The sequence below is a fragment of the Diaphorina citri genome, unplaced genomic scaffold (assembly GCF_000475195.1).
Source record: "Diaphorina citri unplaced genomic scaffold, Diaci psyllid genome assembly version 1.1 scaffold1514, whole genome shotgun sequence".
NCBI lineage: Eukaryota > Metazoa > Arthropoda > Insecta > Hemiptera > Psyllidae > Diaphorina > Diaphorina citri.
The window spans coordinates 26,982-51,493 of NW_007378940.1; the positions used below are offsets into that span (position 1 = coordinate 26,982).

General features: G+C 38.5%; 4 protein-coding genes and 3 non-coding genes across 8 annotated transcripts in view; 6 read left to right on the top strand and 1 right to left on the bottom strand.

Annotated features, from left to right (window-relative positions):
* LOC103516226 (zinc finger RNA-binding protein) overlaps positions 1 to 2,256 on the top strand; it is a gene marked incomplete at its 5' end in the record, with an annotated part of 28,882 nt that extends 26,626 nt beyond the window's left edge. Inside the window, 1 exon segment of the mRNA XM_026828687.1 lies at positions 2,107 to 2,256. Within this exon segment, the coding sequence (XP_026684488.1) occupies positions 2,107 to 2,180 (74 nt within the window).
* Positions 2,257 to 3,844: 1,588 nt separating this feature from the next.
* LOC103516228 (putative methyltransferase C9orf114) lies at positions 3,845 to 24,512 on the top strand. The gene is made up of 8 exons (XM_017446962.2): positions 3,845 to 4,174; positions 18,690 to 19,034; positions 19,982 to 20,207; positions 20,616 to 20,765; positions 21,278 to 21,345; positions 21,585 to 21,703; positions 22,291 to 22,519; positions 24,161 to 24,512. The coding sequence occupies exons 2-8, from the start codon at positions 18,738 to 18,740 to the stop codon at positions 24,269 to 24,271; spliced, it is 1,200 nt and encodes a 399-aa protein (XP_017302451.1). The 5' UTR covers positions 3,845 to 4,174; positions 18,690 to 18,737; the 3' UTR covers positions 24,272 to 24,512.
* Positions 6,611 to 14,298, bottom strand: LOC103516227 (T-complex protein 1 subunit gamma). The gene is made up of 9 exons (XM_026828688.1): positions 14,157 to 14,298; positions 14,019 to 14,080; positions 10,009 to 10,081; positions 9,691 to 9,753; positions 9,129 to 9,324; positions 8,494 to 8,680; positions 7,788 to 8,003; positions 7,506 to 7,569; positions 6,611 to 6,801 (listed from the first exon to the last, which is right to left on the bottom strand). The coding sequence occupies exons 1-9, from the start codon at positions 14,191 to 14,193 to the stop codon at positions 6,611 to 6,613; spliced, it is 1,089 nt and encodes a 362-aa protein (XP_026684489.1). The 5' UTR covers positions 14,194 to 14,298.
* On the top strand, positions 14,396 to 17,560 carry LOC103516225 (60S acidic ribosomal protein P2). 2 transcript variants are annotated; one of them, XM_008481185.3, is made up of 4 exons: positions 14,396 to 14,553; positions 15,299 to 15,471; positions 16,221 to 16,319; positions 17,308 to 17,560. In XM_008481185.3, the coding sequence occupies exons 2-4, from the start codon at positions 15,300 to 15,302 to the stop codon at positions 17,379 to 17,381; spliced, it is 345 nt and encodes a 114-aa protein (XP_008479407.1). In that variant the 5' UTR covers positions 14,396 to 14,553; position 15,299; the 3' UTR covers positions 17,382 to 17,560. The 2 variants fall into 2 exon arrangements, with proteins under 2 accessions (XP_008479407.1, XP_017302453.1); XM_017446964.2 differs by lacking the exon at positions 14,396 to 14,553 and having other exon boundaries at positions 15,283 to 15,471.
* Positions 16,452 to 16,530, top strand: LOC113470324. Its single transcript, XR_003393416.1, has one exon. It is a non-coding gene; the product is annotated as a small nucleolar RNA SNORD96 family (small nucleolar RNA).
* LOC113470325 lies at positions 16,645 to 16,723 on the top strand. The gene has a single exon (XR_003393417.1). It is a non-coding gene; the product is annotated as a small nucleolar RNA SNORD96 family (small nucleolar RNA).
* On the top strand, positions 16,876 to 16,956 carry LOC113470323. Its single transcript, XR_003393415.1, has one exon. It is a non-coding gene; the product is annotated as a small nucleolar RNA SNORD96 family (small nucleolar RNA).

The following is a 24,512-nucleotide window of genomic DNA, read 5'->3' on the forward strand; positions in this document are numbered from 1 at the left end:
TGGTGTTTTCCTCTCCGGGAAGTTTTTTCTGCGTTTTTCACAAAATCGCCCTTTTTACTTTCCTTGTCCTATAAGAAGGAAAGTATTCATTCAAAAATGGGAATTTTAGTTTTAAAAGTTGTAAATGGCGTGGTAGTAAAGAAAACCAAGATTAGATTATTATAATTATTAGATATTTTCTTTCTTAGAACACAGAAAGCTCTGTTAATGGTGGATAAAGTTAAGGAAAAATATCCCAGAAGAAAAATACGCCTTTTTTCATACTAGATATTTTGACAAGTGGTTAGACGTCCCTACCAAAAATTCTCTCAGGCTGGGGTCCACAAAGTGAATTTAAACTCGGTTTTAAAGTTAACCTCACGGATTAAACAATCTGATTGGTTGATTTTTTAAAAATTGAATTTCTTTAGCCAATCAGATAGCTTGAACCAAGATTAAAATTTAAGTTTGAGTTTAAACTTACTTTGTTTACCCGGCCCTTATTGGCTGGCAGATCTAACTAACCTAACTCTCGAGGTTTCATCCACCAATTAGATCCCTTGGGAGGGTCAAATAACCACTTTCTATTTGTAATCTTTCTAAACTTTTTTCTTTTTAAAAATTAAGGACTTTTAAGTTTTTGACTATTGTAGCCCCATGTAGGCATAACCTACGAAACTTCGAGTGCATAGTGACATTTATTTCGAATAAAACGATGCAAAGATCTTTATTTATCATCCATTCTAGCAATTGAGTTCTTTTTTCAAATGACGAAAAGTTAGCTTTTTTTAGGTTTGATAGAGGGAACGTCTAAGGTCTTATCGTCCCGAAATCGAAGAGAGAAGGAAGACAGGATAGGAGAAAGCCAGCCGTTCTGAGGAAAAAAAAAACATATATGTTTGCCTTGAAAAGGGCGGCCTGGGAGGGAATCAAACTCACGACCTAGAACTTACAAGCCAGACGCGCTACCAACCAAGCTAACTAGGCTGACTAACTTTTAGTTTAAAATAGGCTCAAATTCTTGAAACTAGAAAAAAAAAAGAAAACGTGATATTTTAGAAGAGATCAATAAAATAATAATTTAATCAATTCTTTCAAGCTTGACACAACTTTTTATTATAAAAAAAAGGCAAATACAGTAAATAACAAGGAAAATTTGTTAGAAGGGGTTTTTTTAAACGTGTTAGTGAAAAAAAAGGAAACTAATAATTTGTTGCAAAGAGGAGTATCAAAAAATATATAAAAGCAATATTTAGGTGACTGTGATTGCTTCACAAATAGTGTGGAAGTGAACCAAGATGTACCTATAATTATGATTGGACAGTATTAAGCAGAAAAGAACCACCCATAAGGCAATTTCCCTCTTGGGTGGTCCTTTTCTGCTCAATGATGTCCTGGTCATAAATGACTCATTAAGGCTGGGGCCACAAAGTAAGTTTTACTCTCGGTTTAATCAATCTGATTGGTTAACCCGAGAGTTAATAATAATAATAGACTCTTGAGTGGAAGGTAACCACTAGGCGAGGTTAACGCCGGAGGCGTTTTCTACCACCTAACCCTTAGAGCTCCATTATTATGTGGTCAAAATCTCAAATAAATGAGGATAAAATTCCATGCCTCGGCTGGGATCGAACCCACGCCCTCCTGTTTACCAGGCGAGCGTCTTGACCACTACGCCACCGAGGCAGGTTTTATGAAACTCTTACTTTTAACAACTTCTAAGTAAATTCGATGGGTATCTTATCTTATTTATCCATTATTGACTTTGAAAATTCATAAAACCATTCAGAAATCGGGGGAAATTGAAAACACAGACCGGGACTGCAAAATGTAAACAAAGATTTCAATAATTTTCCACCAATGAGAGAAGAGTAAAGTCATGTGACTAAACAATTTTGGTTAGTCAGCTGTTCGTGAACTGTCCTTCGACCTTGATATGTATAAAGACCCAAACGCTCCCTCTATGTTATTCTTACTCTGAGCCTGGGAAACACAATTTTGTTTGATTGATTGTATACCAGTATACTTGCCTGCTGCTGTTTTACCCTCCAAGATAACTAGACTGGCAGGATATTGTCTGTTTTTATGGAATAAAAGGGTGTGTATTTTAAATTTTGTCTCATTCAGGTGGAGTGAAGAAGGATAAGAAAGAAGAAGAAGAGTCGGCAGCCATCAAGACGGAAACCATGGAGACCAAGTAATAGCCACGAGGTAGAGCAGAATCCGCAATAATATAACAAATATATAACACGACACGCTCTGCTACCAGGTTACAAGGTAAGTGAAGCGACCAGTAGCGGCATTACCAGAGTAAGAATATTGAGTAGTGACATTACCAGAGTAAAAAGAACTAGGTTTGGATAAGTCCTTCTATGGGGACAGACAGACCGACCGACAGACAGACGAGGGTAAGTGTACCATTTATTCGCCCGTCTAAAAAACGTACAATTTATTGGCCCACCTGTGGGTCTACGCCACATAAGTCTGAACTGGACGAACTTTTTCAATATCCAATTTCATCAAAAGAAGGGGCTTAAAGAATGCTATCGAACCAGTGGTATTCCAAAATTGTAGTCATAAAAACAAAAATTAGAAAAATAAATGTTGGCAGGTGGGCGAATAAATGGTACACTTACCCTACCTATAATTATGATTGGACAGTATTAAGCAGAAAAGAACCACCCATAAGGCAATTTCCCTCTTGGGTGGTTCTTTTCTGCACAATGATGTCCTGGTCATAAATGACTCATTAAGGCTGGGGCCACCAAGGAAGTTTTACTCTCGGTTTAAGCAATCTGATTGGTTAACCCGAGAGTTAAATCAAGTTTAAAAATTTAAACACACTTTCGGTGGATTTCATCAATGATTTAATGGTGGATTTCATCAATGATTTAATGGTGGATTTCACCAATGATTTAATGGTGGATTTCACCAATGATTTAATGGTGGATTTCACCAATGATTTAATGGTGGTAGAGTTAAATCAAGTTTAAAAATTTAAACACACTTTCGGTGGATTTCACCAATGATTTAATGGTGGATTTCACCAATGATTTAATGGTGGATTTCACCAATGATTTAATGGTGGATTTCACCAATGACTTAATGGGAGAATTTTTAATGATCCAAAATCCAAAAGGGAGTAAAAAAAAACTCCTCCTTTTTGGATCATTAAAAATTCTCAAATTAGTGAAATCTCTCAAGTCATTGGTGGAATCCCCCATTTTTGACCCCGGCCCTAGCTGAACTGGTCTCTGGACCTCTCCGGGGGGGGACGTTCCCGGGACCACGTTATTCTCTCATCGACTCCTCGGTAGGCTGAGCAGCCTGGTTCTGGTTCTCGTCCTTCTTCTTCTTGGACCCGGACACAATATCATCGAGTTCCATGCTGTCGGGGAAGCGCGGTTTTTCAAAATTTTAAACAAGTGACAAAAAAAAACAATGCCCAGAAATAGAGATGCGAAATCCCAGTCCCAAGGTTGATTTAATTCATTACAATCAAGTCCGCCCTGGGAGTTGAATCTTTTAACGCCCCTCTAGGTAACTTGTACCTTCTAGAGATGCGAAATCCCAGTCCCAAGGTTGATTTAATTCATTACAATCAAGTCCGCCCTGGGAGTTGAATCTTTTAATTCAGTCCCAGTCTTTCCAGTCCCTGTGTAAAATCTCAACAAACCCAGTAGGTACCTACATGGTACATGCTTGGGATTGTACACAGGGACTGGAAAGACTGGGATTGAAATCTAGAGTGATTGTATAGAAGCAGTCCTCGCATCTCAGCGTAACCAATCAGATCGCTCCATTTACCTAGTAGACATTCCCCCACTCGCCGCACGGTAGTGTGTCAGGCCAAGTTCCGGTAATGCAAAATGCATTTCTCTATCTATTTAAGTATTTACTATTTTTTAATGCTAAATGCTAGAAGTAAGTTCGATTCCGATTCACAATCAAGACAATTTTTTAACAACCGTTTTGTTTCTTCGTTATTATTCGTAAACGGAGATTGCCGAAAACTCCGAAAAGAATATAAACTTCTCATTCAATTCAATCGAATTCAAATCTTAGGATTGGGAGTTTTGGCGTTTTGGGACTGGGACTGGGACTGGGTATTTTGAGTAGGGACTGTTTAAGTCATTCAGTCTTTGTGTGGGATTCAAGTCTTTTAATTCAGTCAGTCAGTCTTTACACATCTCTACAGTGAGGTCTGAGCTCTGAGAATAGAATGGCCCATGATCTTGCTCTTGATAGAGTTGTGTCAGAGAAACAAACAAAAATCTTCGTTTTTTTACTTTTTTCGTACAGGCAGTTTCGATAGTTTTGTGATTTAAACAAAAACTCCCGGTTTTTTGTCGATATATTTTTGTTCGCGTAAAAAAAAAAAAATAATAATAATAATAATAATAATCTCAGTTGATTTGGGTATAGTTTCATGAATATTTTCGTGCGCGCGAATGTAAAATACAAATTAATGTGTTGTTTTGTGTGTGCCAAATCTCCAATACACATTTTAGGTCGAAACCTCCATTGCCCGCCCGTTGTGTTGTGTGCGTTTTCTGAAATTTCGTACATCCGTGATGTAATAAGAGGGTTACTGGGTTATGTTTTTGTTATGCTTTTTATAATGCTTGAGTATATGGTTTCATGTTTTTCTATCAATGGAACATGGAAGGATGGCGCAATTTATTAATGGAGAAATCTTGTTTTCCGCGGGGTGAAATTTCAACATAAATAATAATAATAATAAGGGAAGCTGTGAAAGTGATTAACGCTATAAACATACTCTGTCTGAATTCTTTTTTTTTTTATTATTTGTATTTATTAAATGAAGCTCAGTGAAAACCTGGAAAAGTGAGGTATTAAATCTTTTACTCGAATACATTAGGTACAAAGTACAACACTACACTACAATATAATAAGACGTACGTACAACATAATGAAAGCATTAAAACCTTTAGTAGATTTGCACCTAACTAAACCAACGTCAACATTTACGGATTTATGTACCTACAAACTGAAATAAGACTTTTCAACTTTCGTTCCTCACAAGATTAAAATTCACGGGCAAATGAGTCCCAATAACTCAGACTCAGAAGGTGCCTTATACCTACCCACGAGAAGGTACAGCAAACAAATAAAATAGGTAGGTATACAGGTAGACACTAAAAGTCGGGCTGTGGGCTTAAAACAGGGAGGACACCAGCTTGAAATTCACTTCCTAAATAAAAAGCAAAGGTTGAGTAAAAACCAAATGTCATATCCTAAAACAATCACCCCAGGGCTGATTGAGAGGCTTACCAAAAGGGACCTACAAGCCTACAACAAACAGAGCAAATTAAAGCTAGCTACCTACCTACATACTTCTTCAAATCCCATTCATGCCAGAAATTTACGTTAAATTAAACTTGGGAAATGATATAATGAAATGGGCTTATATTTGACACTGAATTTAATTCAACAATATGAAAGGGTTTAAACAAAATGAATATTTTAGCATTTTAACATAGGTAATCTTTGGGGTAAAATAATGGTTTTAACTGTGAAATATTGAGTCATGAAAATAACTCCGTTTCCCAAATGAATATTTATAAGTATTAATTTGGCGTTTTTGGAGTATCTACATTATTAATTTTAATCCGGGGGGGTTAACAACTTTGACCCAATTTTGAAATTTCGGTACTAAAGCAAATAGGTATTAGACCCCTGAGGAATCTCATTTAAATTTAATGTTATTTTTGTTAATTTTATGTAGGTATTTTTTTATTACCTACTTCTACTTATATTATTATTTTTCAAATACTTACCTACCTACCTCGTATTTTTATAGCTCCATTGATTAAACTAGCCACGCGCGTAACTTGAATAGGGTAAGTACCTAACTAGGTGTGTAGGAAATATGTAAAAAGAACAAATCCAAATTTTTCCTCACTAATACGATAATAAGAGGATTAACAATTACATATTTTAATTATAATTAATTACTGTGGGAGTGCAATTGAAATTAATTAATGACATTACCCATAGAAAATCCACAAGTACCGCCCAATATTATGAGAGTTAGTTTATCTAAAGAAACACAGGCACGTGTAAATCAATTGTTTGACATCAAAGAAAACACCTGACACTATGTCTGTCAACCCTCATTGGTAAAATCGGCCATAAATGTTCCTATGGCAGGATAAACAAGGTATATTCTATTCTAAAGTTATGAAATAGGTAACTACAAAACTTATTACCTTTATATGATACAATGGATACACGTTCCGGTTTTGATCTTATCCGACTCGTTTCATTTGCCCGACATCCGACCTATTTCATAACTTTATAACCTAGGATGTCTAATATAAACATATTTAATAATATTCTATTCTATTCTATTCTATTCTATTCTATGAATTCTACTCATTTGCCCTTGTGTCTTGCCTTGAAATCCAGTTCCTAATGACTTTATTAGGGAATATTGGGATATGGGGGACATGTAGGAAAATGTCCTGATGGTCAGGCAACAAGACCTTTAGATGAAACCCAAGGAGGTTGCAATCTTTCGCCGTACTACGGGCCGGGCATGCTACGACACAGACCACATGTGTCTAATGTAGGCGGTGAAACACTCCTTAAAAAAGGTCTGGCTAGCCTAGGTCTTTACCTTCTTGATTTCAAACAGACCCGCTCCGGTGCCCACGTCTTCCTCTCTCAGCTCCTCCGTACGATTCACAATGGTCGCACCGCACGCACGCGCAATGCGGTTGTTATCCGATTTACGCACGCGTCGAATTGCGGTGATGTTCGCTTTGAGTAGGAAGTGTTGCGCTAGGTCCGATATACCTGAGGGGAGAGAAGAGGAGATACAGATTTATTTTTAACAGCAGACCAAAAATTTGCTGCTTTCCAATAGGAAAGTTGAAGGAAAAAAAAAAATCAATCGAAAATACACATTTAAAAGAAAATTGGCAAATACCTCAAAAAAAAAAAAAAAAAAAAAATCGACGTCTTTGGTCTTCTTAGTGCCAGCCTAGTTAGGCTTAGTTGGTAAGTCGTCTGCCTTGTAAGCGCTATAGGCGCCGGTTCGATTCCCGCCCGGGGCGGATTTTTATCCACTGAACGGATAAGGTTCGTGTTCTCCAGAACGGCTGGCGTTTTTCCTTATCCTGTCTTTCTTCCTTTTTTTGCTTTCGGAAGGTAAAGACCCTTAGCAGTTACAGTTCCCCTTAAAAAACCTTTTTTTTAAAAAAAAAAAAAAAAAAAAAAAAAAAAAAAAACCGTACCCCACTAGTCACTTTCGTTAATTTTTCTTTTTCCCCTTTTTACTATCCTATCTTTGGTTGGGTGGAAGAGCTCACTGTGTGAGAATCCTGCCATAAAGCCTTTAAAAAAAAAATAAATTTTAATTTCATTGGCTACTCTTTTATTTTTACAGTTTCCTCTGGCCAACCTCTTCAAAAAAAAGGCCCAACATTCCAAGTGCAAGGCCCAAAGTTTTGTTTGCTCTCCTGAAATTTTTAGGTGGTTCATTAAAACCTTAAACTCACCTTTCTCTGTAAATATCAGGTCAGGTTTGAGCGCAATAATATCATTACACACTTTCTCCACATACTCCTCCTCCAGCTGCCGTAAATATCAGGTCAGGTTTGAGCGCAATAATATCATTACACACTTTCTCCACGTACTCCTCCTCCAGCTGCAATATCTTGGTAAACTCGGCCTCGTTCACGATTTCCACATTGGTTTGTGATTCCCCCTTCTTATATTCCAGCGTACAATCCAGGAGAACGATGCGGGGATTCTCGATGCGGCGTCGCATCTTCGGATGCGTCACACTCCTCCTCCAGCTGCAATATCTTGGTAAACTCGGACTCGTTCACGATTTCCACATTGGTTTGTGATTCCCCCTTCTTGTATTCCAGCGTACAATCCAGGAGAACGATGCGGGGATTCTCGATGCGGCGTCGCATCTTCGGATGCGTCACATCCTTGTTGAGCATCACGCCGCGCAGAACACACGAGTCCTCGATGGTACCTCCTGGGATCTGTGGGGGGGAAAAAATAAAATAAATAATACAATAATAATAAAGCGGATAGGTTGCTGCTATACCTCCAAAAAGGGGTAAAAAAAAATAATAAAGAGGTTTGATAGGTAGAGGGAACTGTAATGGATAAGGTCTTGATCACACTAGGCTTGCACGCCGGAAGTCCCAAGTTCGATTACCGGCGGGGACGAAGTTTTTCAGCTCTGTGCATGGAGTTCAGGGTGCACTCAGCCTCGTGAGGACATTTGAGTAGCTCCTTTAATCGAGTAGCGACCAGTGGCGGCATTATCTATTACCTATTGACATATGAAAATTGATTGCAAAGGAGGCACTTAGTATCCACACAAGTTATGAATCCACACTGTGATATCCACACAAGTTATGAAAAAGCTCTGGTTAATCACAAAGAATTCGAGATTTGATTTGCTAGATTTTGTTTCAGTTTCCTTTTTTTAATCAAACAATAATAAAGAACACTTGTTTTTCTCACCTTCTCCACCTTGGCGTATCGTTTGATGTCAATTTCCTTGCGTCCACTCTCCTCGACAGTGACAGTCTGTACTGCGTCAAGAGCAATGTTACACGCTAGATCTGACCACTTTCCAATGAACTTGGTGCCAACACATGCCTTGATCACTTCAATCAGCTTGGAACGGTCTGACTTGTCCAGGGGGGTGCTGAAAACATAATGGCAGTGGTCAAGATGTTTGTCTGGTGTGCAGGAGAGCATGGGTTCGATTCAAACACAAAGCACACAATTCAATTTGAAGACTAAGTAAGTATAGAATTATATCCTTAGTACTCAGTAGTAGATGAGACCAAATCTCCTTGGAATACAAGGAAACCTTCTGACCAATAGGGTGACAATGAGGGAGCATCATCAAAAGAAAACAGCTGGAGTAAAGATTTCAAGTTACCTATCAAAATTCCCTTTAACTACTTGGTCCATTTGTTTTATTAGCATTTTTTTTTTTTTTTTTCAAGTTTAATAGAGAATAGAGGGAGCTGTGATTCTTTTAACTTAGGCCAGCCATTCACTTACAGGTAGGCCTGATCAGGTATACCTGACACGTGATCTAGTTTTATAGACATAATGATAAATTGTAAAAGAGGAAGGTGACTCACCTAACTTTGGTCTCCAAAATATTGACCATGTCTTCAAGAGCAGACCGATAGGCTTTAATGATAACTGTCGGGTGCATTTGATCTGACAGGAACTTCTCCGCTACGTTCAACATTTCTCCAGCCAGAACAATGACTGATGTGGTACCGTCACCTACCTCCTCATCTTGTGTACGGGCTATCTCAATCATGGATTTACCTATAAAACAAAATGATAGGTAAAATTTCATCAAGTCCTGTGATATATGGTACCAGAAGTTTACTTGCTGTTACATAAATGTATTAAAATTTCTTTCTCTCCCCTCAACAAGAATAAGAATTAGGGTAATTATTCAGAAGCCATGACAATGAAAAAGAAGGCTCTTTTCTGTGTTTGCCCTAACCCTATAATAATAACAACACTGGTCACTGCTCAAATTGAGAAAGCTCCTTTTTTTTGTTTAACCTAACCCTAAAATAACACTGGTCACTGCTCATTTGTGTCTTTTTTGAGCAATTTTCAACTGACATGACTTCTGAAGAAGTACCCAATTTAGTTCCTTCTATCTTCGTAAAATTATCTCACCTGCTGGGTGTTGCACTGTGATTTCTCTAAGAATTGCATTTCCGTCATTTGTCATCACAATACCTCCCATGGGATCCATCAACATTTTCAGCATAGCTTGGGGTCCCAGACATGTCCGTGTGTCAGATTGAGATAAAAGAAATTTTCATCAAAAATGCTGTAGGTTACATTTCACACATTCCATTATTCTCTTTATTAACCAAACGATAGTGAGGTCTATGTTTTAACTCAACCATTTTGCATTTGGTTTAGATGTTTGTTTATTTGTTTTGGATGTTCCGCTATAAATTGCATTTCCGTCATTTGTCATCACAATACCTCCCATGGGATCCATCAACATTTTCAGCATAGCTTGGGGTCCCAGACATGTCCGAATGACTTCTGCAATAGCCTGTGTAAGATTGAGATAAAAGAAATTTTCATCAAAAATGCTGTAGGTTACATTTCACACATTCCATTATTCTCTTTATTGACCAAACGATAGTGAGGTCTATGTTTTAACTCAACCATTTTGCATTTGGTTTAGATGTTTGTTTATTTGTTTTGGATGTTCCGCTATAACTTCTGTTTGCCTGGTCTGATTTTGATGAAATTTGGTACCTACACATCTTCATTGAATCAAGATATGTTCATCCTTGAAATTTGGGGTCCCAGAAGTGAGAAGGGCCAGAACTGAGGGGGATTTTGTGTTCTGCACGTTTCAGAGTCCAACAGGTGACTCATTCATAATAAAGTCATAAACCATTGTATTCTTTTTTTCTTCTTCTTCTTCTTCTTCTTCTTCTTCTTCTTGTAAGACCCCAATTCTTGGGAAATATATACCTACTGTTTTTTTTTTTTTTTTTTTTTTTAAGGGGAACCATTTTTAATTTTTTGAGTTTTTTTTTTTTTCAAGGTGAACCATTCTTAATCTTTTGAGAGATTGTAAATAAAACCTGTTCTCTGTCCTTTTTTATTACATAAGATGTAGGTATCCCTTCTGTTCTAATTCAATAGGTACATGTGAATAAGCATTCAATCGTACCTTCTTCTCAGCTTGGGCAAAAGAATCTGAGTAAGGTCTACAGTTCACAGAACTACTATTTTTTTTATTATTATTATTTTATTTAATAATAATACCAATGCTAATTTTTTATACTACTCACATAGGACTGAAACATCCCTTTTACTCCACCAGCAGGCTACTATTACTGTGGTCTAATTCTCCAATTATATGGGGAATAAAATTCCAAACCTTGGCTGGGATTGAACCCACACCATCCTGTTTACCGGGCAAGCATCTTGACTGCTACATAACCAGTGGTTCAATGTCACTATACTACTGTCAATGTACTGTAGGGTCAGAGAGGGTTTTACCCTACATCGTGTACGGGAGCGTATGCCGTGACGTCAAAGTTCACGATTTACCGGTATTTTTTAAATCGATTTATCTCGGGATCTAGAAGTCGTATAAGAAAAAGAAAAATTCCGTTGGTCCTCATTTTTCCTGCCTGCTCTATGACTTTGAAACATCACCCAAGTAAGCGCAACTGTTCTATTCTTTGTGGTAAAGCAGAGAGCTTCTTCACAAATTTTGTGGGTATCACAGCATTACTACTTCAGTGCCTCCTTTACCTACTGCTCTATGACTTTGAAACATCACCAAGTAAGCGCATCTGTTCTATTCTTTGTGGTAAAGCAGAGAGCTTCTTCACAAATTTTGTGGGTATCACAGCATTACTACTTCAGTGCCTCCTTTACCTACTATAATTATCAATATCATCTACTCGTATCATCAATCTCTTTGCACTGGTAATGCCGCCATTGGTCGCTACTCTATTGAAGTAGCTACTCAATTATCCTCACGAGGCTGAGTGCACCCCGAACTCCAAGCACAGAGCCGAAAAAAACCTCGGCCCCGCCGGGAATCAAACCCGGGCCTCCTGCATGCAATCTACTCGTATCATCAATCTCTTTGCACTGGTAATGCCGCCATTGGTCGCTACTCTATTGAAGTAGCTACTCAATTATCCTCACGAGGCTGAGTGCACCCCGAACTCCAAGCACAGAGCCGAAAAAAACCTCGGCCCCGCCGGGAATCAAACCCGGGCCTCCTGCATGCAAGCCTAGTGTGACAACCACTCGGCCAAGGAGGTTGTCTTGAAAACAACTACTTACATGCGATACAGCCATCTCCACTGCGCCACCCCCGGGCACCAGCTTAGGTTCGAGCATAATGTTGCGCGCCACATGCAATGCGTCTTGCAGGTTACGCTCTGTCTCGTTGAGCAGATCCTTGGATGCACTAACCTATCGGTCAAGGAGGTTGTCTTGAAAACAACTACTTACATGCGATACAGCCATCTCCACTGCGCCACCCCCGGGCACTAGCTTAGGTTCGAGCATAATGTTGCGCGCCACATGCAATGCGTCTTGCAGGTTACGCTCTGTCTCGTTGAGCAGATCCTTGGATGCACCACGCAGCAGTATGGTGCAGGCCTTCGGGTTCTGACACTCGGTGATGTAACAGAAGTACTCGTCACCCAGCTGGGGACACAGATAACAAGTGTAGGTCGGGTTAGTGGATTGTGGAAATCAGAAAAAAAAAAATGGGGCAGCTGTTTCATTGCTACGAAATAAATGCAGTTTCTTTGTGTTATTATATCACAACTTTGTTGCTCACTGCAGCATTGTAGGATTTTTCCCACCTGACACTCGGTGATGTAACAGAAGTACTCGTCTCCCAGCTGGGGACACAGATAACAAGTGTAGGTCGGGTTAGTGGATTGTGGAAATCAGAAAAAATGTGGCAGTTGTTTCATTGCTACGAAATAAATGCAGTTTCTTTGTGTTATTATATCACAACTTTGTTGCTCACTGCAGCATTGTAGGATTTTTCCCAATATCTCAATAATCCTAACATCCAATATTTACCTACCACCGGTCGCTATGCGCATTTATATGTCATAGCTACTCATTTTCCTCACGAGTCTGAGAGTGGGCCCCGCAACATCCGGTCACGGGGTCAATCATTTGCATGATACTAATTTCTTGACCCTGCCGGGAATCGAACCCGGGTCTCCCGCGTGCAAGGTGAGTGCAGTGACCACTACTCCATGGGATCTGACTGGTTGCTACGAAATAAAAACGGCGACGAAACACTCAACTTTGAAAAAGAAAAAAAAAATGTTCTCTACTGGGCTCCATAGAAACAATCATACCAAAATCGAAAGGCATAAATAAGTTCCGGCATCAAAACGAAATTTATAAAGGGGCACGGTTAGTCCAGTGGTAACGCGCTTGCTTGCCATGCAGAAGGTCCCGGGTTCGATTAACCCGGTCGCTATGCGCATTTATATGTCATAGCTACTCATTTTCCTCACGAGTCTGAGAGTGGGCCCCGCAACATCCGGTCACGGGGTCAATCATTTGCATGATACTAATTTCTTGACCCTGCCGGGAATCGAACCCGGGTCTCCCGCGTGCAAGGTGAGTGCAGTGACCACTACTCCATGGGATCTGACTGGTTGCTACGAAATAAAAACGGCGACGAAACACTCAACTTTGAAAAAGAAAAAAAAATGTTCTCTACTGGGCTCCATAGAAACAATCATATACCTTGGCTGGGATTGAACCCACACCATCCTGTTTACCAGGCAAGCATCTTGACTGCTACATAACCAGTGGTTCAATGTCACTATACTACTGTCAATGTACTGTAGGGTCAGAGAGGGTTTTACCCTAACAATCATACCAAAATCGAAAGCCATAAATTAGTTGTGGCATCAAAACGAAATTTATAAAGGGGCACGGTTAGTCCAGTGGTAACGCGCTTGCTTGCCATGCAGAAGGTCCCGGGTTCGATTAACACCATCGACAAAAATTTGCACTCGTTTTGTCGAGTGCAAATGTTATTGCAAATATTTCAAAGGGTTACTTTCTGGTGTTCTCGTGTTGACCCAGCACCTAAATGGGAAGTATTGTGTTTATTCTCGCCCATCTGATAAGAGTGGAGAGCCGTACTGCGGGCCGGGCATGCTACGACACAGACATGTGTCTAATGTAGGCGGTGAAATACTCATCTTAAAAAAAAAAGGTCTGGCTAGCCTAGGTCTTTACCTTCTGTTTTACCCTAGATTCGTTGACAAGCTACCCGCCTCCTCACATTAACCTCACCCAGCCTGAGTGGTGCCGGGTTCATGATTCATGAAATATGGGTGTTGTTTAAAAGCATTTGAGGAATATGGTTTTTTTTTTTTCAATTTAATATGAATTTTTAGGGTAAAATGTACCAATGATCTGCTTTTATAAGAGAAAAAATGGAAACTGGCTAAAAAAATGTCTCCCACCTTCCCAGCCTGGATGTTTTCCAACTGCACTTTCCGGCCTGAATCTCGCTTGGTATTTGAACCTGAAACAAAGAACCCAAAGCGTTAGATAAAGCTCTGAAGGGAAAATGATCAAAATCCGGCGGAAAAAATACTTACTGAGAACTAGAACGGGGGCAGATCCTGGGCCGAACATTTTAGATCCAAAGTTTCACAAACTTTTCAGACAAAAAGCACGAGTTTGAATTTGTTTTCGTTTTTGATTTGTTTATCTTTTATTCTGTTTCGATTTCTGATTCTGAGCTATCGATAACTCACATATCGAGCTGAAAAAATCGATTGGTCGATTGCGATGAGCGTATTTTTTTCCAGCATTCACCGTAGTCCACGCCATTTTCACCTCCTCGTACATTCCCCTCTTATAACCTAAAAATTTCAAAATCAAAACATTTCAAAAATAAAAATCATTTCAAATTTCAAAACTTCGTCAAACACCGAAGAAGAAACACCGTTTTGCCTGCAGCTTACCACGTCTCGTGTCAATACTGACTTAAAAGTAAGTTATTTCAGCTAGAAAATAACCATTTTCATTTGCTATTTGTTCTTTTGAAGAGCTTAAACATTAATCTCTCCAATATTTTGCTCCCACGATTCTGATTTACTCTAGAACTCGGTCCTTTTTGAGAGGGTTTCATCTTGGTGATCTTTACCTGCATTTGTTCTTTTGAAGAGCTTAACATTGATCTCTCCAATATTTTGCTCCCACGATTCTGATTTACTCTAGAACTCGGTCCTTTTTGAGAGGGTTTCATCTTGGTGATCTTTACCTGTACACGAGAGATCTCGAAAGTAGGGAAAGTTTTATCCTCATTTATCTACTTCATCCTGGCTTACCTGCTCTCGATTTACATCTTGCCATTATTTGTCCGAGAGCGAAATTGTATTTCTAGCTTTACAGTTATAAATTTGTTGAGTTTAATCCAAAATTATGGTCAAGTTACCAAGACCCAATTCAGCAAATGCTGAGGTATACTTTGGCCTGATCCTGATACCCACATCAAATCCGGGTCTTCAGTCTCAAGCTGGTGGTTACTTGAGAATGTTCGGAGACTGTTGACTTGTTAAGACGTACATTAATTACATAGGTACTGTTAGATATGTACTTATGGATACCTACTTTCGGTAGTCTTGATTTGAGCCAGATTATTGTTGTTCAATAAAGTTCAGTTCGTTCTTACTAAAATGAAACAGGTACACTTATTTATAATGATTACATAATTTAATTTATTTCGTTCTTCCAGAATGCGTTACGTGGCTGCATACCTGTTGGCTGCCCTCGGAGGCAAGGAAAACCCCGCTCAAGGAGATGTAGAGAAGATCCTGAGCTCTGTTGGGATTGAGTCTGATGCAGAGAAGCTGAAGATTGTTCTCAAGGAGCTGAACGGCAAGAACTTGGAGGAGATCATTGCTGCTGGTATGTCTTGCTTTAATTATGTGTAAAGGGAGAGAGAGAGAGTTAACAAATCTAATCTGTCAATGAGTCAGATCCTATTTCCCAATACCAGTAAGGGTACTTCTTCAGAAGTTATGTCTATGGAAAATTGCTTTTAAAAGGAGCTGTCACAAATGAGCAATAACCAGTACACAATCAGGAGCTTTCACAATATGAGCATTGATGACCAATGTTATTAGGTTATTACAGGGATAGGTTGAACACAAAGAAAGCTTTCTTTTTCATTGCCATGGCTTCAGAACAGTTAGCCTAATTTCTTCCTAACTTAAGAATAGCTTGGAATTTTGGAGGTCTGTTTTCTCCTAGGTACATAAATCTAGTCTGTCAATGAGTCAGATCCTATTTCCCAATACCAGTAAGGGACATAAGGGTACTTCTTCAGAAGTTATGTCTATGGAAAATTGCTTTTAAAAAGAGCTGTCACAAATGAGCAATAACCAGTACACGGACAGGAGCTTTCACAATATGAGCATTGATGACCAATGTTATTATTAGGTTATTACAGGGATAGGTTGAACACAAAAAAAGCTTTCTTTTTCATTGCCATGGCTTCAGAATAGTTAGCCTAATTTCTTCCTAACTTGAGAATAGCTTGGAATTTTGGAGGTCTGTTTTCTCCTAGGTACAGGAAAGGTCCTATAACAAATTTATTGGTGATGTTTTTTGGATGGGAATATTTAATATTTTTTATCATTCTCTTATTTTTGCAGGTAAAGAAAAGTTGGCATCCATGCCATCTGGTGGAGGTGCTGTATCTGCCTCTGCTGGTGCCGCTGCTCCTGCTGCAGCTGCTGAGGAGGGAAAGAAAGGTAAGTGTTCTCTATTCTTTATTTTTACTATTTTTGTAACATCAGATAGCCCCTGCAGTGGTAGAAAACTATCAGAAAATGACTGGAATGTTTATCATTAACTTTATTCTATTAATATCAAGAACCATTTCTTTACCATGATGAAACCTTTTAATTTTAAACCATCTTTCGGGGCTGAAAGTTGTGATGCCAATCTGAAATTCTGAGGAAAGAAATTTTTGTAACCATATTGAATAGACCCTGCTCTAGTTGAATTGAAAACTTTGAGAAAATGACTGGAATGTTTATCATTAATTTTATTCTATTAATTTAAAGAACCATTTCTTTACCATGATGAAACCTTTTCATTTTAAACCATCTTTCGGGGCTGAAAGTTGTGATGCCAATCTGAAATTCTGAGGAAAGTAATTGGTTCTACATCCTATGAGTGTTCTGTTTGCTTTGGACTTGGAAGATGAAAATTAAATATATTTGTACAAACATGTAATATGTATAATATGTAGTTACTTTGTCACACATTTTGTCATTTTAAATTACAAGTAAATTTGGTCAATTCTTTACTATGATGAAAACATTTTTAATTTAACCATCTTTCGGGGCTGAAAGTTGTGATGCCAATTGAAATATTCTGAGTAAAGAGACCATTAACACAATGCAATTAGCTCTCATAAAGAAGTATAAGTAGTGCTTTTTTTTTTTTTAGACTGTTGACTTAGAACAAGTTGTTCCATTGTGCCATCAATTTAATAGAGCACCTCTTTATTGTAGTCAATTATGTATTTTCAAAGTTAGCTCTCTAAAAGTACCTTATATTCAAAATTAGCTCTCTTTTAAAAGTATCTGGGGCTAATGACATTCAAAGTTGTGCCCCTTTTAAAATAAATTTATGGAAAAAAAAGTATCTTATTTTCAATGCATGATTTTTATCCATAGTGAACTTTTGTTACTTTCTATTTTAATTCTGTTTGTTTCCTTGTTCTGTTTACAGAAGAGAAGAAAGCTGAGAAGAAGGAAGAGTCTGATGCATCTGATGATGACATGGGCTTTGGTCTGTTTGACTAAGATTATCTCGCAAGTATTCTACATTCCTCTGTACAATTCAAATCTGACACTGCAGCTTCCGACGATCTATATTGGACAATGCAACAAGAATTGTTTTCTCTTGATGTGTATTAATTTGTACTATCTGTGTTGAGACAACATCCTAAATAGAAAGAGGGTTTTTTTTTATTTTATTTAAATATTGTGTTAGTTTTTCTCCTTCTAGTTTAGGCAAATTTCAGGAGTTTGGGAAGCTAGAACAAATGGCAAAAAAGAGCTAACTGAAGATACTAACCCTATAAGAATGGGAAAGAAGAATATACCTAGAAGCCAGAAATGGGATTCATAGATTTTCAATGAATCTGGATCCTTTCTTTTTTTCTCTCTAGAATTCCCAATCTGTTACCATGATGAACTAAAAGAAGTCCCTGTCTGGATTCAGTGAATTTGGATTTTCAACTTTTTTTTAATTAATCCAGATTCAGACAAAAAAAAAATCCCTTCGTGGTAGGTGGTTACCTAGTCCTTTACCTAAGAATGCTCAAAAAATCATTCTAAGCAACGTTGAGTGTTGTTGGTATCTGGATGGGTAATTACAGGCTCAGTCTGCAGTCTGATTTTATTTAAATATTGTGTTAGTTTTTCTCCTTCTAGTTTAGGCAAATTTCAGAGTTTGGGAAGCTAGAACAAATGGCAAAAAAGAGCTAACTGAAGATACTAACCCCATAAGAATGGAAAAGAAGAATATACCTAGAAGCCAGAAATAATGGGATTCATAGATTTTCAATGAATCTGGATCCTTTCTTTTTTCTCTCTAGAATTCCCTATCTGTTACCATGATGAACTAAAAGAAGTCCCTGTCTGGATTCAGTGAATTTGGATTTTCAACTTTTTTTTTTTTTTTTTTTTCAAAATTAATCCAGATACAGACAAAAAAAATTCCCTTTGTGGTAGGTGGTTACCTAGTCCTTTACCTAAGAATGCTCAAAAAAATCAAGCAACGTTGAGTGTTGTTGGTATCTGGACGGGTAATTACAGGCTCAGTCTGCAGTCTGGCTTTGCCCATCTTCTAGGGGGGGAAAAATTGACAATAAACCCTGGCGCCCGGGCCTTAAAATTTTCAGCTGTGCACTGCATTTTACCTCTTTGGATAATGAGCGTATTTAAAAAATACGCTTAAGTTCCATGCTGTCGGGGAAGCGCGGTTTTTCAAAATTTTAAACAAGTGACAAAAAAAAAAGAGTGCCCAGAAAGAAAAAGAAGAGCTGAAGAGAAAAGAGTAACCACAAAATAATGAAGTCCTCTACAACTTTTACAAAAAAAAGAGTGCCCAGAAAGAAAAAGAAGAGCTGAAGAGAAAAGAGTAACCACAAAATAATGAAGTCCTCTACAACTTTTACAAAAGAGCAACAGCTTTACAAAGCACGGAAAAAAGAACAGCGGAAGAGGAAATTCGAACGAGAGCTTGAAAAAGCTGCCAATCAAGAGAAAGTTGCCAAAACCTCCGAACCAAGTGAAAAATCCAAAGAGCCCAATTTTGATGCTTTGAAAGATGTACAAACTTTCAGCATAGCAATACCAGGCTCAATTTTGGACAATGCTCAGAGTAAAGAGTTGCGGACATATTTGGCTGGACAGATAGCACGGACGGCATGTATTTATAAGATTGATGAGGTGAGTTTGAACGCATTCAGACCCATGTCTAGCATAGGTATATGCTAGACAGAGAACTTTTTTAACCTTCTGTTTGTTTACATAGTGGCTTGCAGATTTGCTAGACGCTACTGAGTCTTTCTTGTGCTAATTGAAAACTCCAGATCTTACAGAATCTTACAGATTTAATGAAAAACCCCTCTGGGCTAAAGGGAAATATTAGTAAAATGGGTTTGGGTCTCAATGTGTTAATTCTACATTTTCATTCTATAACACATTGAGACCCGTGTAGACAGAGAACTTTTTTGACCTTCTGTTTGTTTACATTGCGGCTTGCACATTTGCTAGATGCTACTGAGTCTTTCTTTTGCTTATTGAAAACTCCAGATCTTACAGAATTTTTCTGTGCAAACGGTTTTTGCAAACTCCAAGTACCTAAGTAATAAAGAAATTATGATGGAAAGAAAAATTACAATTTTTTCCAGTATTATTTTTAAGAGATTTGCTAGACACAGTGATTTAATGAAAAACCCCTCTGGGCTAAAGGGAAATATTAGTAAAATGGGTTTGGGTCTCAATGTGTTAATTCTACATTTTCATTCTACCTAAATACATTTTCCCCCATGAGGATGAATGAACGAACTGAAAGAACAAAAAAAGGATAATGTAATCCTGAAATCATAGAGCAAAGGATTCCAGAATTGGAGAAAGCCAGCCATTTCTTATTTGCTTAGGATAATGCCAGTCTGCTTCTACCTAAATACATTTTCCCCCATGAGGATCAATGAAGGAACCGTAAGAACAAAAGAAAAGTATAATGTAATCCTGAAATCATAGAGCAAAGGATTCCAGAATTGGAGAAAGCCAGCCATTTCTTATTTGCTTAGGATAACACCAGTCTGGTAATTAGGTATTCAGAAGTCATATTGTCAATCAAATTGGCTAATAATCTTACATTGACATTTCAGGTGATAATATTCTATGACGGGTGCGAGAAACAATCTCTCAACCGGGAAGATGGGATCTCTCGGTGTTGTGTACAGTTTGGAAGAATTCTACAATACTTGGAATGTCCTCAGTATTTACGCAAATACATATTTCCTATTCACAAAGATCTGGAGTACGCTGGACTTTTGAATCCTTTAGATGCCCCACATCACTTGAGAGAAGAAGATCAGAGTCCTTACAGAGAAGGTTCGTATTGATACTATTGCTAGTAATTGAGTGACCTGTAGACCTCAGATAAAGAAGGGATGTTATTTGATCTCAAGAGGACTGATGAATCTGAAAATTTGAAGAGCAAAATAATATCTTTTTGGTATTGTTTATTTAGATATAGCAATAAAAAAAAATCTAAAGCTCCTTTGATTTTCTTTGTGTTGAAACATGTCCACCAAATTTCATCAAAATTGGACAAACTGTTTGAGAGTTATGGCAAAACAGACAGAAAAAATATGGTGTTGCTCATCAGCAGAATTCTTTCAACAAACTCACATTACCCTAAAAAGAATAAGCACAATCATCAAGTTATTATTTTGTGTCCAGAACTAACTTTGTTTAAAACTGAGAACTCACTTTCTTCAACAATTTTGTTGTCTCCAGGTATAACAACGGCTAAAGCAGCAGAGGATGGATGCTACGTTGAAGTCGGACTGAAGAGACCTTGCCTTATCAAGCAGAAGATCATCCCCAATGTACGAGTCACACTCAAACTCCTTCCCAAAACCCATGATGATGAGAAACGACTCAAAGGTAATAATTATGTCCATCATTATTCAGTGCTATAAAATTAGCCTTTGTGACTCTCCTCTTTGTTTTTTCTGTTCCCTAATGCCTGATTTTACCACAGAGAGTTTTCAGTCAATCCAGAGTTTAAGAAACACAGGCACGTGTAAATCAATTGTTTGACATCAAAGAAAACACCTGACACTATGTCTATCAACCCTCATTGGTAAAATCGGCCATAAATGTTCCTATGAATTCTACTCATTTGCCCTTGTGTCTTGCATTGAAAGCCAGTACCTAATGACTTTATTAGGGATTATTGGGATATGGGGGACATGTAGGAAAATGTCCTGATGGTCAGGCAACAAGACCTTTAGATGAAACCCAAGGAGGTTGCAATCTTTCTTTGATTCAAAGAAGAGGAGGATACCTGAAATGACTTGTTGGACGTCACTACAACAACAAGGGCAGGCAACTCCTGACTTTTGCTACTAACTATTATTGTTTGCTAAGAAAAAGTATTTTGTTCTGATTGGCAGGTATTGTAGTTCCACCCAGCCTTCCACGGCATGAAGGTGGATTGTATTGGGGTTATAATGTACGCATTGCCTGACTGAGAGAATCTTTTGAACCTGTCTGACCAGTGAGTTCTCCTAGAGATCCTGACTGAGATAAACTCATTTGACCACCGCCCATTCCACCAACTTGACCCATGGAGCCTTGTGTCTGCGCTGAACCACCGAGTAGATTGGATGGTTGCTCTGCAATGTTCAAGCCGAGATTTGTTCCTCCCACCTCTTTGGGAGCTGGCGGTTTTGATGGCTCAGGTTGGGTTGACACGCTCAGGTTGTCCGGAATGCCATCACGTTCTGTCGCTCCTCCAGAGACTTTACTACTGCTCACTTCCGACGTTTGACTGTCCCTAGGCACTGCAGTGGTGGCGGTCACTTCCGACACACCGGAAGGTCTATTGTCTGCCTCCACTTTGATTTCACCGGCGGATGGAGGTTGACCGATGGTGTCCGCGGATGCCAAAGAGGAAGGCACCTTTTTTGACAGCTCTAAAGATGGTGTGACGGTTTTGATCAATTGCGCAGGATTTTCCTTGGAACTTCCCAAAGCACCAGACATGCCTCCCAGTTGACCTTCCGTTTGGAGCCCCTGTACTTGAGGTCCACCATTGTTACCGTAGAGGTAATAGCCTTTGGGAGGAATTGATTTAACGAGCGGAGTGAGTTTTAAGTTTTAACTCGGCGATGTTGCATTTAGGTAGGTACCTACCCAGACCCAGTTCAGGTGTATTTAACTTTCGGAAACAGAACCGTTTACCTTTTGGAAACTACAATGGCGCCTGTACTAAACCATAAGAAATCCAAGATGGCGCGCCATCGCGCATCGGAACCGGTTACCTTTTGGAAACTACAATAGCGCCTGTACTAATCCATAAGAAATCCAATACTTTCCTTATCCTATAGGAAGGAAAGTAATGTAATCGGGTCAAAATTTCGATGGTCAGTTTTTAGTGCCAATACAAGCTAGTCTTTGGTTTCAGGAAAACCCCTAGACAGTCTCTCCGTACCCAAATACAAGCACGGGCTAATGTTGTTTGGAGGATTGCAAGGCTTGGAAGCTGCATTAGAAAACGACGATTTTCAGGAAAACCCCTAGACAGTCTCTCCGTACCCAGGTACAAGCACGGGTTAATGTTGTTTGGAGGATTGCAAGGCTTGGAAGCTGCATTAGAAAACGACGAAACACTCGATGCTGAAAATGTTGAAGAGGTAAGATCTCAAAGTTTCAGCCATTGGTCCGTGTGTGTGTCTGTCTGTCTGTCTGTAAACAAAATATCTCGAGAACGGTAAGAGCTAGAGATTTGAAATTTGGTATGTAGATGTCAAATGTGACAAGGATGCGACACGAAACTTTTGGTTAAGATCGGTGCAACGGTTGGCGGCATTTTAATAAGAAATCCAAGATGGCGCGCCATCGCGCATCGGAATCGGTTACCTTTTGGAAACTACAATAGCGCCTGTACTAATCCATAAGAAATCCAAGATGGCGCGCCATCGCGCATCGGAATCGGTTACCGTTGCCAGATCAATAAGTTTATTTACAGTTTTAATTTTATAAATAAAATACTTTGTCTAACATCTTTCCAGAGGGTAATGTGCTCATAATGCTCGAGCAATTGGAGCATTTGGATGGCCAGAGAAATTTTATGAACCAAGTACGGACGCGAGCGAGGATAACCAGAAATTTTGTTGGTCCTCGCTAGCGAGTCAGCACCAGATTGTGTACTTGGTTTTAGATTAAAATATTTTCTATGGTCTTTCTTTTTACGCTTATAATATTTTCATTGATTATTTCTAACTGTGTTTTCGATGTAAAAATCATGAGGGGAAAATGATCGCTTTTTTTGTTTTACAATATTATAGTTATTTTATTCACTACCATATCGGGGCTCGCATGTGCTCATGATGCTCGAGCAATTGCCGTTTGGATGGCCAGAGAAATTTTATGAACCAAGTACGGACGCGAGCGAGGATAACCAGAAATTTCTGTTGGTCCTCGCTAGCGAGTCAGCACCAGATTGTTTACTTGGTTTTAGGTTAAAATATTTTCCATGGTCTTTCTTTTTACGCTTATAATATTTTCATTGATTATTCCTAACTGTGTTTTCGATGTAAAAATCAAGAGGGGAAAATGAAAACAGATCGCTTTTTTTGTTTTACAATATTATAATCATTTTATTCACTACCATACCGGGTTTCGCCAGTTACGGCATCTTCAGTGGTATTGTGGTTTTCGCCAGTTACAATACCACTGAAGATGCCGTAACTTGCGAAACCCGGTATGGTAGTGAATAAAATAATATTGTAAAACAAAAAAAAGCGATCTGTTTTCATTTTCCCCTATTGATTTTAATTTGTTTTACCAAGTGTTGTGTACACCCTTGAAAGTTCTAACTTTTTATATTGTAAAACAAAAAAAAAAGCTATCTGTTTTCATTTTCCCCTATTGATTTTAATTTGTTTTACCAAGTGTTGTGTACTGTACACCCTTGAAAGTTCTAACTTTTTAATATTGATGTAAAAATGTTCTCAAATTCACCGCATCTCTAGTATGACATCTTACATATTGAAAAATGTTCTCAAATTCACCACATCTCTAGTATGACATCTTACATATTCTTGAGTTTGCTCTTCTGGTTTTTCAAAGTTTCAACACAGCAACGAGTGTCCAATGATAAAGTAGGTCTAACTAGTTTATGCCATATTGATTGTTACAGGTTGTGGATGTCTACGTCAATACTTGTCCGAATCAAGGATCTCGCACCATTCGCACTGAAGAGTAGCAACGAGTGTCCAATGATAAAGTAGGTCTAACTAGTTTATGGGTTTATGCCATATTGATTGTTACAGGTTGTGGATGTCTACGTCAATACTTGTCCGAATCAAGGATCTCGCACCATTCGCACTGAAGAGGCTGTACTCATTTCTCTGGCTGCCATGAGTCAACATTTGCCCAAATAGTACAAGTCACTACTATACAATGTTGAGTGCTCCAGTTCCTTCCTGACGATTCAGTGAAGTGAACCCTTAAATGGTGAGGTTTGTCAGACCTCCAGAATTTTTTAATTATAGGTATCATGTCTCACGAAAAAAATCGAGATATAAATTTAAAATTGGTTTAAAAATACAGCAATAAATAATAGTTAATTCGTTATACCTAGATCTCCTTATTAAAAACCTTAGAATTATACCAATACCAGTA